The sequence below is a fragment of the Poecilia latipinna genome, unplaced genomic scaffold (genome assembly GCF_001443285.1).
Source record: "Poecilia latipinna isolate Pla-1442-1.1 unplaced genomic scaffold, P_latipinna-1.0 Scaffold602, whole genome shotgun sequence".
NCBI lineage: Eukaryota > Metazoa > Chordata > Actinopteri > Cyprinodontiformes > Poeciliidae > Poecilia > Poecilia latipinna.
The window spans coordinates 1-20,182 of record NW_015113218.1 but is presented as its reverse complement, the minus strand read 5'-3'; the positions used below and the strand labels follow the sequence as shown (position 1 = coordinate 20,182).

Sequence of the window (20,182 nt, the reverse complement as noted above, 5' to 3'; positions counted from 1 at the left end):
CAGCAAAGGTAGCCTAAAAGGAGTTCATTACTATTATTATTTTTATTATACAGAATTTGAATCAAGATGATGTTTAAAACACCACTAGGGTCTTTCTGGATAGATCATATTTACAGATCAAAGAAGGTTGTTTTTTTTAAGTCTTACAAAATGTATTTTTGGCTTATTGGCTGCTCTGAGTGCATTCTTTTATCAAATGGCCTTTTTTGGGTTTATGAACTTCAGATAACGATTATTCGATGCCAAGTTTAGTTTACGATTATTTCAATAAATGATTAATTACAATTAACCCGATTAATCGTTTCAGTCCTATTTTATTTATCCACTTTTTGCTTATTTAAGTGATTGTATGAAGCATTTATTCAGGGAAAACTTCAACTCTCTTCAGCCTGTTTATTGATGGCCCATCGTTGTGTCTTTAGGTTCAGGTGACGATTCACTGTGAAACGTTACAGTTCGCTCCTTCCAGGCCCAATTCATCTATAGTTTCAAGCTCCAGTGTCCTTAGCTTTGTAAATTAAAAGAAAAATATCCTGAGCCCCTCCCTGTATACGCCAATTTAATGAAAAAGGTTTTTACAGATGCAGAAACAACAAATCCCTCTCAGTTAGCTATAAAAATCGACGTCAGTGATTGTAATGACTTGCCCTAATAATGATTTCAGTTGGACGGCTTACAAAGCCGATCACATGAAAGAGATCAGCTCTCTTGGATTTAGCTCATCTAATCTGTTGCTCTTTGTGTGTAAGTGACTGTATTATACCTTTCCAGCTGCCTAACTAAAAACACAGTTAATGTTCCATCACCTGTTTTCAAGCAAATGCATTTATGAGCTGCTTAACGAGTAGACCTGTGTGTTTCAGGCACAAACGCATCTGCCTTCGATCAGCTGGTCCTGACTTTGGCCTGGGACCGCGTAGACATTGCCAAGAATCACGTGTTTGTGTACGGACAGCAGCTTCTGGTATGTCTATGGATTTGTTTGCATGTGTGTGAGAGAGGGAGCCACGGCTCCCAGGGTTGTTTGCTCAGCTAAAAACCTTCGGACTCACCCAGAACGACCTCAGAGTCCCCGCTGGCCGCGGTTTGTAGGGCAGGCTGCCAGGAACTGCTTGTCTTGACTGTAACATGAACCCCGTTACATTTGTCTTCATAAGCGACTCTGCAGGCCTGTGTTTATTTTAAAACTGGAGTCTTGCGTAAATGAGAGGATGGATATTTATTTTTGCTTTTTTTTTTTTTTTTCCTTTTCTCCCAATATTTTTTGTTTTCTAAACACTGTTTTGCTATGAAAATACACTTCATAACTGGTTTTTGTTTGTGTTTGTAGGTGAGCTCTTTGGAGCAAGCTATGCTGGACGCTCTCGTCATGGACAGGGTGGACTTTGTGAAGCTGCTCATAGAAAACGGCGTCAGCATGCACCGTTTCCTCACCATCAGTCGGCTGGAGGAGCTCTACAACACGGTAGCCTTGGGAAACACTCCGTACTTCATCAATAAATAAGAACCCATAAATAGTTCTTATTTATTAAATCTAATCTTCTTTTTCCAGAAACAACCTCCCAACAACCCAACTCTCCTCCACCTGATCAGAGACGTTAAACAGGTAGTGGATCAGGGCTCCTAATGGCATCGATCGGTCGATGTGAAGCGGGACTTTGCTAACATTTTGTGGTTTCCGTATCGCAGAGTAATCTTCCCCCAAACTATAAAATCACTTTGATCGACGTGGGCCTGGTCATCGAGTTCCTGATGGGTGGGACTTATAGGTGTAACTACACCAGGAAGCGCTTCCGAATCATTTACAACAATCTCCACGGCAACATTAGGGTGGGTGGAAAAAGGAGCTAATTCTGGTTCTGACCTGCTAGATATAACTTTTCAAGAGAAGTATTGTCTTTTATTACAATGTTGTCATTTGTTGCAGTAATATTAACATGAACAATACAGTGTAGGGCTGTGTGACTATATCTAACTCATCAAATGTGCGACCTCAGTACATCAGCTAAATTAGCATTCAGTTGTACCGCTAAAATCTCCTGGATTTAGTCATCAAAAATACTGCTTTTTATTTATGCTGTCCTGGAATAAAGAGCAAAAATAATTCTATCAACCATATACAAGGTTATTTATTAAGGTTTGCAGACACAATTAATTAGAGTTAATTAATGTGGAGAAAAGTGACTCTGGTAATATTTGTGTTTTGTACAGAGGTCTGGACGCCACACCGTGGGTCCCGGCTCTCATCTGAGAAAGAATCACGAGACTTTCAGCATGCAGGCTGACAAGAAGGAGAAGACGAGACACAATCACTTCATCAAGACGGCGCAGCCGTACAAGCCCAAGGTAAACCCCTGCTGTTCAGTACAGAAGACGACGCTTCTCCCAAACACGTTCCTGAAAATAAAAAGGTTTTTAGTCTTTCTGGTTCGATGAAAACACCGCTAAAGCCTCGCCTCTCTCCTCAGCTGGAGAGTACCGCTGAGCAGAACAAGAAACGAAGCAAGGAGGAGATCGTGGACATCGACGACCCGGAGACCCGCCGCTTCCCCTACCCTTTCAACGAGCTCTTAGTTTGGGCCGTGCTCATGAAGAGGCAGAAGATGTCTCTCTTCTTCTGGCAACACGGGGAGGAAAACATGGCCAAGGCGCTGGTGGCTTGCAAACTCTGCCGCTCTATGAGCTACGAGGCAAAGAAGAGCGACGTGGTGGACGACACCTCCGAGGAACTCAAAGAGTACTCCAAGTGAGGTCGCCTAACGCTCAACGTTTTTCACCAAACAATATTCCCGCATTAACAAACTTCCGTGGCTCGTTTCAGTGAGTTCGGGACGCTGGCGGTGGACCTGCTGGAGCAGTCGTTCAGGCAGGACGAGACCATGGCCATGAAGCTGCTGACGTACGAGCTGAAGAACTGGAGCAACTCCACGTGTCTGAAGCTGGCCGTCTCCTCCCACCTTCGGCCGTTTGTCGCTCATACCTGCACCCAGATGCTGCTGTCAGACATGTGGATGGGACGGCTGAACATGCGCAAGAACTCCTGGTACAAGGTTCATGCTCCATCTAGATCTTTATTTTTGGTTGCAAGCAGAAGGTTGGGTGAACTTACAGTGGGAAACCTGCACCTTACATTGATCTATTATTATTATTATTATTATTATTATTATTATGTTTGCTCATTAATGTTGTTTAACACTAGTTGGTATTATAGTTAATGATGAAAAGCATCATTTATGATGGTTCCTTTTGGAGTAAACCTTTTATAGTCATTTGAATGAGTTTTTATACACAAATAATTGATAAATCGATGCTATAAGAGGTCAGTGTAATGTCTATTTCAAAAACTACTTGAATTCTGATGGTCAATCAAGTTAGTCAAGTTTATTCGCAAAAGCAGATCTGGTTGCCTTTTAGTTTTCCTGTCAGTAAAGAAATGTGCAAATCTCAAGTCAGTGCTGAATTGATAAATCGGATCAATAAACTGTCAAAATAACTGATAACTAATTTAGTAATTGATCAATCGTGAACTGGAGCATACAGACTTTTAAAATAAATGACAATTGCTGGAAGAATACTCCCACAGAGCAGTAATTACACCAGAAGTGTACAAAATATGTACATTTTGCATTTACAAAATGGAACTGAATTGATTTATTGTATTTTATAATGTATTTCTAATGGTGTAAGTTGGTTAAATGCAAAATGTGCCAGTAGTTTTATTTGATTTAAATAATTGATTCACTAAAAATAATCATTGGTTGCAGCCTAAATTAGGATTTTTATCAGTTCATTACAGTAATTGAGTTAGACATAGGAAGCTCATATCTACATTTATTATGCTCACAATATTAAGTTTTTATTTCTGTAAATTTAACTGATTATTACAGCTAAAGAAAAAAAAAATTTAGTATTAGAAATTTGAGAATTACTTAAGACCATTAAAAAATCCTTTAAAAAAAATACAGAAATGTTCTCAGAGTATATTCATTCAAAACAAGGGTGTTGGCGTGAAAACTTGCTGCTTTCTGGAAAACAGCATGTTGGACTCATTAGCTCAACGCCAAAATGATGAAATCTGTAATCGTTATAATGGCTGAAGTTCCCTTTAAAACAAAAACAAAACACTTTCTTTAATGATGCTCTTTATCCAGAAGCATGTGTGCATAGTTGATGCTGACAAATCTAGCAGCAGCCACCCACATGAGTGTGTATCCTGCGCTGTGTCAGGTGATTCTGAGCATCCTGGTGCCTCCTGCCATCCTGCTTCTGGAGTACAAATCCAAAGCGGAGATGGCTCACATCCCTCAGAGTCAGGACGACCACCAGATGACCATGGAGGACAGCGAACACAACTTTCAGCACATGACCGAAGACATCCAGATGGTAGGATTCGCTCCTCATGATTTGTCTGCTGCAGGGTTCCTCAAGGGCAAAAACCAATCCAGATTTTTGCAAATTTTTAAGAAATGCTGTTCTGTCACTTGATTGGTCGTCCAACGCGGCCTCTCTAACCTTTTGCACAGGACGTCTTCAAGGAAGCCAGAACCCACGAGCATCTGGAGGTGAAAAACGACATGGAGAAACAAGTCCGCTCCAGAAAGCTGCCTTTAACGAGGAAGATCTATGCCTTCTACCACGCTCCCATTGTCAAGTTTTGGTCCAATACGGTACGAAGTGAATGCAAAGACATTTACTGCTTTTTTGTTTGTGTGTGTGACTTTTAAATCCGTAACACATCCTCCTGCATGTCAAAAGTCAGAATTTTGGCACGTTTCACTCACTTGTAGGCTGCAGCCATTTCTGTCATGTTGCAAAAACAAAAGAGCAATCAGTGGGCTCATTACGTGTGAACACAATCCTCTATAAGTAGGATTCCACACATTCACCTCGTCTTTTCCCATCTGGGGCTATTTATAGCCCGGAGCCGTTTCCCTGGAGCCTGGGATCCAACGCGGCCGGCTTTATCTGCAAACACGGGCAGTTTTTCAGGTTGTTCAATGTCGAGGGGCGTCGATAAGATCGCTGAACGCTGGCCGACATAATACAGCCTCAGCCTACGCTTATCTACATCAGCTGTACCTGCTTCCATCCCGATTCCAGCACCAACTCTGCACCATTGACTTATGCGTCACCGGTGGGAGAGTGACTGATTTTTCCATCACTTCAAGCCTCACGCGTCAAGGTTCAGCTGCTTTAAAAACCGTGGACCTGGTCAAAGAGGAAAGACGAGGCTGACATTTTTTTTTTTCCCACAGTCTGCACTTTGCTTCACCTACTTGTTTCTTTTCGAAAAAATAAGAAATTTTCAAACACAACAAAAATCTTCAAATTATTCTGATTTAAATTCCCAAACTGTGACTTAGTGCCAGAACTTCAAATTATAGCAAAGGAAATGAGAATTGCATTCAAATAAAATTCACTGTCCTGATCCTTTGAATTCACTTAGAAAGATTCAGTTCAGTTCAATTTATTCTTGTTGCATCAATTCCCAACAAATGTCATCTCAAGGCATTTTACAACACAAAAGGGTCCACTTCATATTCAGTTTTGCAGAAGTATATTAAAAGAATCTAATAATATCCAGTTAAAAAGATCTAATTTGATTCTGGTTGTCATACAATGGATTCAATCTAAAATCCACTAATATACACAAATATTTAGTGACATTTTGGCTAAAAATGAACACAATTTTATAACAAACTTACTTTTTACATTTTTGTTCTTCTGATCAGTTTCAAATGTTTTTAAAAATCTGCAATTACAGTGGTTTGACCACTAGATGGCAGGTCGAGAAGCTTTTTTTTAACACTAACAGGGTTAAATATTTTAGTCATTTAAATATGACTTAAATATTTTTGTTTTAATGAAGTTCACTATTGTAAAATTTTAAATTTATATATGAGTAACCTCTATTCTCTTGCTTTTAAGCTGATTTTTCTTTTCTTTTTTTGTGCCAGTTTAAGACAAATATTAATCTCTTAAACAGTTTTATTTTGCTAAATGTGCTGTCTTTGTAGTTTTGACAAAAGCTGTGGTGAAAATTCTAGTAAACTATTGAAGGGGTAAAAAATTGGCAAGTCTCCCTTTGCAGTTCAATAAAATAGCCCCTATGCTGAGTTTTGAGACCACAATTATCAGTAAAACTAGAGTATTTGCTGCTTTCATTCGGCTTTTTATTTCCTGTTAGAGAATCTATAAAAGACATTTCAATGAGAAGAAGAAAATTTTTGTTGAAACAATCATCAAATTATATGTAAAAGACCAACTAATTTCCTGTCACAAGTCTCATCACCTTTTTGTTGCCTTATTTCTTGTTTCAACGTTCTTCTGTTTTATTTGCGTTCCTTTGCTTCCTTCGTTTCAGCTTTTCTACCTGTTCTACTTGATGTTGTACACGTATGTGGTCCTGGTGAAAATGAGCAACCTTCCTTCTCTTCAAGAATGGGTGGTCATCCTCTACATCTTCACCTCCGCTATCGAGAAAATCCGCGAGGTTTGTGGAACAAAAGCGTGCACCGTTGCAGTCATCATCCAAAGACTTTCAGCAACACAGCAGACCGACTGTTTAGGAGCTTTTGTTGAGAAGTTCTACACAAAACATTGTTTCCTAACTATATATCATCTTAAATTGTTTCCCTTTTGTGTTTTTCAGATGTTTATGTCTGAAGCAGGCAAAATAAGCCAAAAAATAAAGGTGTGGTTCAGCGAATATTTCAATGTGTCCGACTTCCTGGCCATCGTTACGTTCTTTATCGGTTTCGGACTGAGACTGGGTGGAGAGCCCACCTTCATCCCCGGGCGGACAGTGTACTGCCTCAACATCATCTTCTGGTACGTCCGACTCCTGGACTACCTGGCCGTGAACCAGCAAGCTGGGCCGTACGTCATGATGATCGCTAAAATGGTGAGCACATTCATTTGGACATTTGAAACTTTAGTTCAGCATGAAAAGCATTATTGCAATAATAAGCTTTCATTTGTATAGAGCGGGTATTCTTTAACATTTTTGGCTTTTCTACCCAAGCATAAGAAAGAAATTAGATAAACCCCCATTAAATGTAGCCCGAAGCTTTTCATAATAAGCAATTAATCTCATGACGAACCAAAATGAGCTTGTTGATTTCTATTCTGATTATTAATATTTTTAAATTTTATCATCTGTTTTATTCATGGCATTGGTTCTAAGTGGGTTTTTATTTCCCTTTTATTCATTGTTTTGTCATGTTTTGAATATTTAAAATATCTTCCAGTTCCAGTGCTGTTTTCAAAATTGAAGTTTATTACAATTGGCATTATGCCATTGTCAATATTACTTGGAAATGGTCTCAAAACAACAATGTTATCGTTTATCGCAATAATTACTGGGGCAATTTATCATCCAGCAAAATTTATGATGACAGGCCTGCTGAATACAGCATATTGCATCATCATTGTCAGGCAGTATTAATGTGCGCAATATCACCATAACAAAGAACTACTTGGATGCAACATTTGGTCGGATATTCTTTTCCAGTTGCTGTGAAATAAAATTTTCACAGCAAATTTTATTTCTGTAATATGGCTGGAGAATAAATGAACGACGTATATCAATAGACATATGATAAATATCTATAGATAATAGATTTGACAGAATATTCAATATATAAAATATTCACTGAACTCTGATTCAGAGCATTCTGGGAGATGTAGGCAGAGGAAAGACGAGCTGCTCACAGCGAGGTAAGCTAGGTTTGTGGCACCAACTAACTCACTAGCCCTTTAGTTACCTAGCAACAACCTTTTGAGCAACTTGCGCAGCAGCTGTTTCATGTTTTGCCACCGTGCCTCATAACTGCCTAAAAATGAAAAAACAATAGCAAGTTTGGCTGTATTTCAAATATTTAAATCAAAAAAGGAATCAATAATCATCCACTGACATGAAAAGCATGTATCGTGATAAGTTTCTCATCCATATCAAGCCCTCGTCTGTAGTACATTTGACTTTTAATGCCCTAAATAATGTCTGTTTTTCGTGGCCAACATGCTAAAGCTGATAAAGTGAATGCTCCTGACTGCATTCACTTTAAACTAAGAATAATATTCCAGTTGACATTGGTCTCATGTTGCATTTACTACTTTGGCATGTCTTTCAGGTTGCCAACATGTTTTATATTGTGGTAATAATGGCCATTGTCCTGCTGAGCTACGGCGTCCCGAGAAAAGCTATTCTGTACCCCGACGAAGAGCCCAGCTGGACTCTGGCCAAAGATGTGGTTTTCCAGCCGTACTGGATGATGTACGGAGAAGTGTATGCCTATGAAATTGATGGTAAGAATTGACTATGTTGGAAAAAAAAAGAACAATTACCTAACTTCTCTTAAGTTCTTGTCAGGTTATTCAGCACATGACTTGTCATTGTATCTGGCTTCTCCTCTTCACAGCGTGTGCCAATAACAGCGAAACCTTTGCCAAGAGCCTGTGTTCAAACATAGTGTGGCTCACGCCTTTCCTGCAAGCAGTCTACCTCTTTGTACAGTACATACTGATGGTCAACCTCCTTATTGCCTTCTTTAAGTGAGTGCAAAGTGTTTTCACAAATGAATAACGTAGTTGACTTTTCATAGTGAGCTCCTTGCTGTTTTATTTGGATTGTTTTCATTCCTGGTAACGGGGGCAGTCCGAGGTGTTCAAACGCTCTTAGATTCAAGGTTAATGTAATCAGAGGTCGCGCTAGACTTTTTTGGTACCCGTCATTTTGACCGACAGCATTAAAAGAAAATCGGTCATGTTCTATTTTTACCCGTCACATTATAATCATATTAACATCAGCTATTTGGCTCCATTTTTATGTGCTTTAGTTAATATTCACCTAGTTGAACCTGAATCCAGATCCTATCACAGATGAATGCATCTAACCTTTTCTCCACAGTAAAAAAACAAAACAAAAAAAAAAAAACACCACTGACTGTGGCCCCAACAACTTATAATAAATTATAATGTCTTCAGCTCCATTTGTTAAAACCGCAGGATGAGTTAGTTTAGTTCTTCGCAGCGGCAGAGCAGCGGCCACATTAGATGTGCAGCGGACTGTACATGTTATGGCCTAATTAACTTCTGCACTGGTATTTATTTTCTCAAGATAAACTGCCGGCTCCTCTGTTTAGACTATAAATGGATTAATAAAACATTGCATTCTCTTTAGTTTTCTCTGTTCTGTACTGGAGATTGGAGTTAAAGGCGCCATTTCAAATAAAGGTTTGTAATGCGCTTCTGAACCAGACGTGCTCCAAAGCGTCCGATACATAACTCTTCAACAGCAACACGCTGTCAGCTCCCGGTCAGAAAGACGCATTTAGTTCAGAGTTCATGAGATGATATTCAGAAAGGATTTTTTTATTGATTAATTTTAGTTGCCTCTGCAAAGAACTCTTTGTGTAAAGTCAATGTCTGCCCATGTGCACCAGTCAATTATAACCTGTCAAATGACCGACAGCCTTCAAATTTTCCCATCATTTAAAAAAAAAAAAAAAAAAAGGACATATACTGAAAATATTCCGTTAACATGACCTCTGATTGTAATGTGCTTTTTGCTTTGCAGCAATGTATATATACAAGTAAAGTCAATTTCCAATCTGGTGTGGAAGTACCAGCGCTATCACTTTATTATGGCCTACCACGAGAAGCCTGTCCTCCCGCCGCCCTTCATCCTCCTGTGCCATATATACTCACTCTTCTGCCTGTGCAGAAAGAGGAAGAAGGAGAGCACCTACGGACCAAGTAATGATCCTTTTCTGTTTTTTTTTTTTTGTTTTTTTTATAAACCAATATATGTCATTTCACTTGTTAAAACCTTTGTTTTTTATTTTTTGCAGAGCTGTTTCTCACCGAGGACGACCAGAAGAAGCTTCACGACTTTGAGGAGCAGTGTGTGGAGACGTACTTTCACGAAAGGGATGATCAGTTTCACTCGGGCAGCGAAGAGCGCATTCGTCTTACCTCTGAAAGGTGAGGCTGACTAAGGCAGTCGGAGGATGAATATTATGTGTGTTCACAATACATGATCCATAAAAGTTCACATAATGTTTTTAGACGCACCGATTAAAAATACGTGGTGGATTTCTGATCTCATGCTAGCAATTGTTAGTTTGTTTATTATTGTGTGTAATCGTGGCAATAAGAAATTGTTTTTACAACTGCAAGTAGTTGATCAGCATCTCAGTAGGTCAAAAAGTAATCTGAACTATAAACCCCAAATCCCCAGAGAGATGAAAAGAAAGATTCATGGTTGCAAAGCAGAATTAAAGAGCAGAGAGGGAAGGAGGAAGAGTCTGTCATCCGTCTCAAAATTATAACCAAGTGGCTAGATAGAGATGTAAAAAGAAGCAGAAAAGCAAATTACGTGGATTAGCTTACGAACTGGGGCTGCAGCTAACGATTAGTTTAATAAACAATTATTTGTATTAATTATTCTAATGATTAATTAGATTGAATTGGGTCATTCTAAAGATTTTTCATTTAACTATGTAAGCCTTTTTTATGATTAGAAATACACTAAAAGAAGAGAAAGCATCTTAATCCAAAACAACTTTTTGAACATACTTTGATGTGAGTTGCGACATTTAGTTTCCTTTTTGGGATGAATAAAGTAAATGGTAAACAGACTGAACTAATAATATAGGATTTTTTCAGTCATTTTGACCGACCAGGTTGACAGGAGGAGACTGGAATTGAACCTACAACAGTCTGATTGCAAGACAACTCTTCCCACTGAACCACAGTCACCCCCTGATGTTGTTCAATTGAATTGAAAATATGTCATTTTGAGTCTCTACTTCTGATGACTAAAATATTAATTTTAAATTGTAATGCCGTGCTACAGTAAACTCTAACAAATTCTCTATACTTTTTTTGTGCTGCTAATATTTTGTGTTTTTACCTTGTTGGCCAAGTTTGTTTTGTTACCAACGGCGGCTCTCCCGTCTTGTTTCCAGAGTTGAGACGATGTGTTTGCAACTGAAGGAGGTCGGGAACAAGGTGAACTTTATAAAACGCTCCTTGCACACGCTGGATTCACAGATCGGCCACCTGCAGGACCTGTCTGCTCTGACCGTGGACACTCTGAAGACGCTGACCGCTCAGAGGGCGTCCGAGGCCAGCAAGGTCCACACGCAGATCACCAGGGAGCTTAGTTTGTCCAAGAACGTGGTCCCCAGCATCGCGCACGTGCCAACGGACTCCAAATCGTCGGCGATAGGCAAGCGCAGCGTCAGGGCCTACTTCCCCCAAGCGGGCGTCAACATTGCGGATTCCCTTTTCGGAGTCGACGCAGGAGGAGACGGCGGGATGCAAATCCGTCAGAGATTCGGGCACGGTCCCAGAACTGAGCCGGGACCGGACCCCGGAGTGAGCACGGCGTTAAGTCCGGAGAAGAGGAGCTTATTCGGGCAGGGACACTTTGCCGCAGAGGCTGGTTCCTCCGGCAGCACGGGCGCCATAGCCTTCGTGCCGAGCGCCTCGCCCACCTCCCCTCCGGAGCACCGTCACCAAGGCCACTCTCTCACCCAAAGCAAACTAACCCGTCCGCAAGAGCTGCGCCTTTCCGACTCGCCATCCAGCCTGCCCAACGCGCCCGCCCTCGTAGCCCAGTTCCGCATCAGCAGCACCCCCTCTCAGCCCAGTGGAGCCAGCCAGCCCGACCTCGCCCAGGACGGGTTTTACCAGCAGCCGCCCCAGCCAGACACCACCTCTGTAGAGTTCGGGGCGTTTGTAGGTGAGTACAGAAACGAAGCTCTGTCCGCTGTCGAGGAGGAGGAGAAGTGTGTGTGTTTGTATCCGACTGTAGTTGTTCTCTCCAATGAGTCAAACTTCACTCAACCTGCCTGCCTGCTTGCTAGTGCTGTAAAACCTGAAAACCCAAAGGGGTTGACGCGGGGGGGTGTTAGCGGGGGTTACGTAAACGAAGCATTCAGCGACGAAGAGGGCCGATCTGCTAGAAGGTCTCCACAAAACGAAGCACTAGAGGCATCGCCGCCGTTGTATCGCGGCCTTGGAAACGGCATCCAGCCTCCTGCTGCGGTGCCCAAACGACCCCACAGACGGAAGAGGAGGGAATGTGATCCTCCAGGACGGCCAGCTTCTGTCCACAACACTCGAAACGGGTCAGAAGGTCAACGAGAAGAGAAGAAAACCGCAAGAAAGCTAAACATGAGAGGTTTGAGTTTCAGTCTGAGCTTATGGGATGCATCTGCCGGGTGCTGGGGCTTCTTCACCTGCTCTTTCTTTTCCTCTGTCTACTGTGAGTGACTTGCATTTATGTTCCTGGGTGTGGCCAAATTTCTCTCAACATCAGTTTGTTTTTGATCAAGTTTGTTTTTGAAGAGTGATTTATGTAATCATGTTATATTTTGTGGTGTACCTTGGTCATGTGGAGGTTAGAGGAAGAAATCTGAAATCTGATACTGAAGCAGAGATTACTTCACCATGATCAGAGAACAGCTGGTAGTTTTTGCTGCTGTCAAGTTGAACTGATCTCCTATTTGGACTCAGGACATAAAGATAACTTGGATATGCAGCACTCTACTCCGAAAGAGACCTCCAGCAGACAGCAAAGCCCGGCCACACCAACCAGATCACAGGTGTGTATGTTGTAATTTTTACATTTTTACAGGAGCATTGATCAGGGATTTCATTTTTACTAATATTTGGATATGGTTGGTCATACTATGGCAAGATACAATAGCAATTGCGGCTGAAACAAGTAATTGTGATGAATCGATTATTGAAATAATTTAACTAATTTGGTAATCGATTAGTCGCTAACTGGAGTGTTTAGACTCAAAAAAAGGCCATTTGCTGAAAATGAAAAATATATTCAGAGAAGAATTGTACAAAATACATATACAATCAGATTATCGGTTCAAATCCACTAAAGGAATGCTTTTATTGTATTGTAGGCAATAAAATGTTTATTTTCTTATTTTAAAAAGGAATTGAATTATTTATTTCCACCTTTTAATGTATTTCTAATATTGTGTAGAAAAGTCTTAAGTAGTTTAATAAAAAATGTGCCAGTTTTATCCAATTAATCATCAGAATAATCACTTAATCAGTTACCAAAATAATTTGTTAGTGGCAGCCCTAACAGTAAAAGAAGAATAAAGTTGATTAATTCACATTGTTGTGAAGCTCCATGTTGCAGGATGTTTTTGTGGTTGCATACCAGAAGGCATCCATGCTAATTTAAGGCATAAATGATGCAGCAGTGGCACTGCTGTCTGAAATGTGGACACTGTTTATTTTAAACATTAACCTAATGTATAAGTTGGAGTTCAGCTGTAAATGTTTGTTTTTATTTTCTTCGCATGTTTTGGTGTCTGCAAAACATTTAGGAGTCTAAATTTGGTGCTCCTTGGGCGCCCCCAAGTGGTCAAATAATTATAAGCTTAATTTATCAGAAAGTAGGTTCATTATATGGAGATCACTGTATTTTCTTCAGTGCAGACAGATCTTCTGCATAGCATAGCATGAGGTTAAATAATGTAATTGCTTTAGCATTTGAGTAGCATTTGTAAATTACTTCACAATGGAGCATCTGTAAATAGTGTTGTCTTTCATATTTCTTCTGTTTTTTGTTTTTTTTTTGTTATACTTTTAAAGTCGTCAACTAAATTTTAATATAAAGATGACCGAAGTAAATTAAATTGTATTAAGTTAAAAAAAATTAAAAGCTGTCCAAACCAGCCTGGCCTTATTTGATAATAAAATGCAATTTGTATAGCATGAGGCAGATTAAAAGTTATCAAAAAAGCAACATATGTCATGCGCTGCTCTAGAGAAATTAAAGAACAAATGAGAAACAAAACACAAATTGCTCCTGGTTCACTTCAATTAAAGTCTGTGTCTTTGATTTAATTGTACAAAATTAAAAATGGCAACCATGGGAGAAGAAGGAGAACACATTTACAAACTTTGGTAAATGTGTCACTTTTGAAACCAACATGGATCATGTTGGTTGTGTTGTATATGACCAACAATCTCTACATATGCAGCTTTTTGCTCAGATATTACATGACAATCAGATTTTCCTTCATCTTCTCATTTTCATTTTTTTTTCTGTCTGCGTCTCCACTTGCTCTCTTGCGGCCACAGGTTGAAAGTCACGGTCTCATCCGAGCGGTCAACTCCTACGCTGGCTTCACAGAGTTTGACAGAACCCCCGCTTTTCTTCATCCAGACTCGAGTAAGTTCAGAAAAGAAAATTGTAAATTAGATCTTCTAGTTCAGTGTCCTCCCTTCAGTAGTAACAATGGTGTAGCATAATTGATTTCTGATGGTTTATTGTGTTTGTGTAGCTCTGACAAAGAAGGACAGGAGTAGAGTTTCAGCTGAAGACATCCCTAGAGCTGCAGTACTAGTAAGAGCTTGTTGTGTGCGTTTGTGTGTAAAGGTTGACGTGGACTTGTGTTTGATTAACGTGTTGCTTCTCTACCAGGAAAGGGTTCAGGTGAAATCAGCCCAAGCCAGCACCCTGTAAGTGTCCTTCCACTTCTCCTTATTGACATATAAACATCACCTTTCTACAAACAGTTTTACAAATGCTCCAACACAAAGTGAAAGTGGTGACAGATTAGATCGGGGTTCTGATGACTGGCTCTCTCATCAGTTCTCTCTCTCTCTCTCTCTATCAGGAGACCTCCTGAGGAAGAAACATTAAATGGTAAGAACTGGAGTTGCTGTTAGTATATTTTAGATTACTGATACAGATATCACAGGATTGGTATCGACCAATACCGATCTGATATAGGAAAACGTAACTGACTTAAAACCTTTCTTTTTTTAAAAACATAAATGTACTGAATCAGAAATGTATTAACTCTGCAGCAGTACAGCACACTTAAATACGCTAAGCATTTTCACGAGCTTGGTCAAACATGTAAAACAAAACAACTTTGATTTGTTCGGTCAGTGCAGTTATGGGATATAACAGCCAATCTAAAATAAATAATAAAGAATCTGTCAAAAACAATAGGTTGACAACTTTGGTCAAACATATACGTTTGTTTCAATATCTGGACCAATACAGATATTATCAGATCTCTGCTTTGGTTGTTTACCTTTCTCAGGATCTTTTGAATGTGAAGTTCTCCAAACTTCAACCCTGGGGAAATAAAAGACAGGGTGGAAATCTGTGGTGTTTGTACAGTTCAGGCTGGATTTAATGCATTTTACAATCCAAAGGCAATTGTTTTATACCAGAAACATCTTAGATTTAATGCCAACCTTCACTTTACCGTGACCATAGTTTGTTTTTTCTTCCTGAATGAGACCTTTACTTAGCTGCTCCTCTTGTGTGGTTACAGCTGCCGTTTCCCTGTACACGGCACGCCACAGCCACCTCGGAGCCAGGAAGGACTGTGAGTCTCACTGATGGGCACAAGATAAACTAGTTGACCTCATTTAAACCAAAGATATTTATTAGCGGGCCTTATTTTCACATTGGACTTTTACTTTTTTTTTAAACTTCTGTCAATCATGTTTGGATTTTTTTTTTTTTTTTTTTTTTTTTTTTTTTTGTTCATCCACTTTACAGTTATGCAAAATGCTGTGTTGGTCCGTCACATAAAATCCCTCCAATTCTTTGAAGTTTGTGTTTGTAACATGACACAATTTGAATGCTATGTAAATTTGTAACAACTACTAGTACTACCTGTTGCATCAAACCGTTTTAGTTGTTTGTGTTCTTGGTTTTTAATTATGTATGGCCATCTAGTGGCTGATGCCGGAACTGCTTAATGAAGTCTGAGTGTAGTTAAAAAGACATTAATTTCTGTTTCTTCAGCTATCGGCTCTCCGTTCAAGCCTATGGAAAGCTATCAGTACTCGGGTGAGGAGACTACACTGGTGTTCAAACATTTCCACTCTGTTAATAATAAATACTTGTTATCCATTCACTTTAGTAACTTCTGTAAATAATGAGCAAGTCTTTGCTTTTCACTCTTCTTCCTCCAGCTGTAGAGCGCAACAACTTGATGAGGCTGTCTCAGAGCATCCCCTTCACTCCTGTGCCCCCTAGAGGTGAAAACACAGTAATACACCAGTCCTCACCTTTTTGACGGCTTCATTAATAACCAGCGAACTGTTTGAGAATGAGGAAGCATGAAGGCAGATAAGAGATCTCTTCTACTCCCACTGCCGTTTGCTTCGCAGTGAATGAGCAAAGTGTCGGTGCTGCCTTGAATGTTTCGTCTTTTTTTTTAACAGTTATTATGACTTTAAAATTAGATTACTTCTTCTTTCGAAAGAGGAAGTGCTGGTTTTGACAATGAGGATATGATGTTTTGACGGCTACAGGTGATGGGTTTTCTTTTTTAATTAGTAAAATAACTTAAGTCATGTAGAGGCAAACAGTGGTTGTCATGGTGCTACCCTTTTAAAATCATTTAGTATGCAGGTCATTTAAAGGATAGGTAAAAATGTATATAGTTTCATAAAAACTAATCTGGAAAAGCTAAATATTTTCATTAGGAAAATATCTGGAATTCTGGGGAAGGTTTTAGGAGCTGGAAAACTAAAATTATTCAGCATGCATTTTTGTTAGTGTTTTTTTAGGTGAAGGTTTTATGCGTTTGGTCTTTTTAGGTCAAGGCACAAAAACCGTCACATGTGCAGGCGGTTTAACAGTTCAGTAACACCATGACAAGTTTGACTCGTCACTTTATCTGTTCCTTTTTTTTGGTCTTTGAGCACAGCATAATCTAACTGTGCACCTCATTGTTCCACAAGATTGTAAAATGAGTTTATTATTGTGTCGCATGCAAACTCACAGCTATTTTCCGCCTCTGACCTCCGCATCATGACTGCTGAGAGACTCACCTCTAGTCTAAATGTAGCTGAGTTAAAAACCAGAAGAACTCGAGCAAAGGTTCTCAGTTCTAAACTTATACGGAGCATTCACATCTGTTTTTTTTTTTTAAAGCAAGTTACAGTTCTCTTTTTATTTCTAATTGATTTTGTACTGAAACATTTTTGTTATGAATCATTTTGAAACTTTTTTTTTTCCACTTCTCATTCCATTTTCTGTAACCTTTTGACTACGGAGCCCGTGACATGGGAAGGAACAAAGACGTGTAGGAACTACTTGTTTACTTCTTGGGAACGAGATAATTTGCATTGTTGCATGGACAAGTGTAATCTAAAACAAAAACTGTTATTTATTGGCCAAAGTTTCAAACATTTAAATGGGTAGCATCTACAACATGACCGTTATTTAACAAGAGTTGCCTGTGCATTTTGTAACAATTGGTGTAAAATTTAATTATTTTCTTGGATATTGTGACGGAAATGATTACAAAATGCGTTCAATGAGTTTATTATATTCTACGCTGATTATTAATGCCGTTTTAATAAAGTTTTAAAACATTTTCAAAGCAGAACTCGTCATGCGGCATTAGAGCGTAGGCTATTATTTTGGTAGGAGCAGCCAAATTAAACGCCTCTTGCTAAGAATTACTCTATACCTGACCGCAAGTCACTGAAGAATAGGATTCTAATTCAGGTTGAAATGAAGCAAAAGCAAATCAGACTGCTCCATGTTTGCGAGATGCTAATGAACGGAACCGCTTTGTTTTTTTTAAATTAACCTTCCTTTTATGGCTTGCAGACTACGCATTTCAGCTCTTTGTTTAATCCGTTTCCTTGTTCCTGCAGGTTTTGTTCATCTTTGTAGTGTAAACATCTTGCCTGACAAGTTAAAAACTCGGGCAGTGAGCCTAATATCTATTACGTTGGCAAAAATTGCGCTCAGTGGAAGAAGCGGCAAATGTGTGAAATTTTAACCCATCCTAAAAGGCAATGACATTTGGTTGGCAGTTATTAAGATGAGCGCTTGGAGAGAATAGTCTTACAGCTAGAAATAATTTGCACACAAATCGGTGGCTAAGACATCCTGCTTTGTGTTGCCACAGGGGAGCCGGTGACGGTGTACCGTCTGGAGGAGAGCTCCCCAAACACAATCAACAACAGCATGTCCTCCTGGGCCCAGCGGGGCCTCTGTGCCAAAATAGAGTTTCTGAGCAAGGAGGAGATGGGCGGAGGACTCCGACGGGCTCTGAAGGTCCTTTGCACTTGGTCAGAGTACGACATCCTGAAGCCTGGACACCTCTACATAGTCAAGTCCTTCCTGCCTGAGGTGGTCCAGACATGGGAGAGCATCTACAAGGAGGAGACCGTGTTGCATCTTTGTCTCAGGGTGAGAATATTTAGATCTACTTTGTGTTATTCTGCAGTAAAAGGTCTGGGTGTGTCCCCAAAGAGGAGAGATCCAAGAAATGCCAAACCTTGGCAACAGCTTTTCCATGTTCAGTGTTTTCTGTTTCACAACATTTCCCTAATCAATTGCTATGATTTTTGGTAACTTTTCTTTTTCTTTTATCACTCAAGGAAATTCAACAGCAACGAGCTGCTCAGAAGCTGACGTTTGCCTTCAATCAAATCAGGCCAAAGACAATTCCTTACTCACCGAGGTAACCAATCACATCCTGTTCATAGAAACCTGATTATTCATTCATTCCTGGTCATATTTGTTTAGTGTGTAGAACGCTCCTCTTGCAGCTTGTCTAACCTCTGACTCTGAAAGGGGAACCCCATGTCAGTTTCTGCAGTAGTACAATAGTACATTGTTTTAGCGTGATGTCTTTTCTGAAGCCTTTTACCGGACACCATCTGTACCAATGGTTTCTACACTCAACTTATCTAACAGAATGCTTTCCAATTTGTCAGTGGTAGTAAAACTTGCTAACAGTAGTGCCATTTTATTTTCATACAAGTACAGAGAAATCCGGTCAGAAGCAAGAAACTTTTTTTTTTAACGTTCATTAAACACGACATGCCAATAAGCTAACACATGGACAGAAACACTCTTCAGTGCAGAAGTTCTTTCTTGACAGAAGAAACAAAGTTGACAATCACTTACAGAAAGCAGAAGATGTGTAGGAACCAAAATCATTTTATTTTACTCCAGGCAATGTATTGTCTCAACAGTACAACATCATCTGGATAGACAGAAAAAAAATAAAAAAAATTTGGTAGAGGTGCTCCAGTTTCTGGCCGATTACCTAACGATACCACAAAGGACTGTAATCAACGTCGGACTGTTATTTTCCATAGGTTTGACTTGTCAGTCGAACATTTTCTTTAGATGACAGGCTAAAATTCATAACAAGTCTCATTAAGATTTTAGAAAAGAAAGAAGTTGTTTACTATATCAGGTGTCATTATCAAAACATCAAACAATCCTGTTATAATCACACGTTTTCCATTCTGGTGATGCTGCCGTCCCTGTCCTTTAAAAATGATCACCGGTCTTGAGCCGCGCTCATCATTCTGTGTGTTCAGGTTTCTGGAGGTATTCCTGCTGTACTGCCACTCAGCTGGCCAGTGGTTTGCCATTGAAGAGTGCATCACCGGCGAGTTCAGGAAGTTTAACAACAACAACGGAGACGAGATCGTTCCCACCAACCTTCTGGAGGAGACCATGCTGGCCTTCAGCCACTGGACGTACGAGTACACCCGGGGAGAGCTGCTGGTGCTCGACCTGCAGGGTAAGACGGGTGTATGTGCGCCAATGCCACATTTATTCTTTAAAAAAATTAGCCGTTTCTTGTAATGCCGCTTTCATTTGCAGGCGTCGGGGAGATCCTGACGGATCCGTCTGTCATTAAGAGCGGGGAGAAAGGGTGAGCGTTCTCACAACATGGAGTCGCCATTTTCTCATTTAATCCTGATCAAGTCAAGAGTTCAGGAACTGACTTATCCCTCTGTCTCTGCTGCAGATCGTACGACATGATATTCGGACCTGCCAACCTTGGAGACGATGCCATCAGAAACTTCCGGACTAAACACCACTGCAACTCCTGCTGCCGGAAACTCAAACTTCCTGGTGGGACGAGCTTTCGAGCTGCTGACTGGTTGCTTAATTTCATATGGGAATTGTTGGCAACACTTTATTTGAAGGGGTGTGCATAAAACTGACATGACGCTGTTATAAACATGACATAACACCTGTTATGAACATAAAGGAGTCTTTGTGAATATTTATGACTGTCATGAAGTGACATTCGGTAAATAATGACACTTTTAATGCAAAGTTGTATTAAAACTTCTATTAAAAGTGTCAACTGTATTAACTGAGTGACACTTCATGACA

At 39.9% G+C, this 20,182-nt stretch overlaps 1 protein-coding gene across 3 annotated transcripts in view; it reads left to right on the top strand.

Annotated features, from left to right (window-relative positions):
- trpm7 (transient receptor potential cation channel, subfamily M, member 7) overlaps positions 1–20,013 on the top strand; it is a 43,536-nt gene extending 23,523 nt beyond the window's left edge. The window contains exons 11-39 of one of the 3 annotated variants that reach the window (XM_015042784.1): positions 864–964; positions 1,331–1,465; positions 1,553–1,606; positions 1,690–1,830; positions 2,212–2,346; positions 2,469–2,746; positions 2,822–3,050; positions 4,228–4,383; positions 4,524–4,667; positions 6,365–6,493; positions 6,653–6,904; positions 8,133–8,307; positions 8,421–8,553; positions 9,578–9,756; positions 9,852–9,984; positions 10,971–12,190; positions 12,526–12,614; positions 14,128–14,218; positions 14,331–14,392; positions 14,471–14,508; positions 14,670–14,695; positions 15,339–15,392; positions 15,818–15,862; positions 15,988–16,053; positions 17,943–18,226; positions 18,418–18,500; positions 19,372–19,577; positions 19,661–19,712; positions 19,809–20,013. In XM_015042784.1, the coding sequence (XP_014898270.1) occupies positions 864–964; positions 1,331–1,465; positions 1,553–1,606; positions 1,690–1,830; positions 2,212–2,346; positions 2,469–2,746; positions 2,822–3,050; positions 4,228–4,383; positions 4,524–4,667; positions 6,365–6,493; positions 6,653–6,904; positions 8,133–8,307; positions 8,421–8,553; positions 9,578–9,756; positions 9,852–9,984; positions 10,971–12,190; positions 12,526–12,614; positions 14,128–14,218; positions 14,331–14,392; positions 14,471–14,508; positions 14,670–14,695; positions 15,339–15,392; positions 15,818–15,862; positions 15,988–16,053; positions 17,943–18,226; positions 18,418–18,500; positions 19,372–19,577; positions 19,661–19,712; positions 19,809–20,001 (4,883 nt within the window). In that variant the 3' untranslated portion in view covers positions 20,002–20,013. Of the gene's footprint in view, positions 1–863; positions 965–1,330; positions 1,466–1,552; positions 1,607–1,689; positions 1,831–2,211; positions 2,347–2,468; positions 2,747–2,821; positions 3,051–4,227; positions 4,384–4,523; positions 4,668–6,364; positions 6,494–6,652; positions 6,905–8,132; positions 8,308–8,420; positions 8,554–9,577; positions 9,757–9,851; positions 9,985–10,970; positions 12,191–12,525; positions 12,615–14,127; positions 14,219–14,330; positions 14,393–14,470; positions 14,509–14,666; positions 14,696–15,338; positions 15,393–15,817; positions 15,863–15,987; positions 16,054–17,942; positions 18,227–18,417; positions 18,501–19,371; positions 19,578–19,660; positions 19,713–19,808 lie in introns of all 3 variants that reach the window. The other 2 variants (XM_015042783.1, XM_015042785.1) reach the window with 2 other exon arrangements.
- The last annotated feature ends 169 nt before the right edge of the window (positions 20,014–20,182 follow it).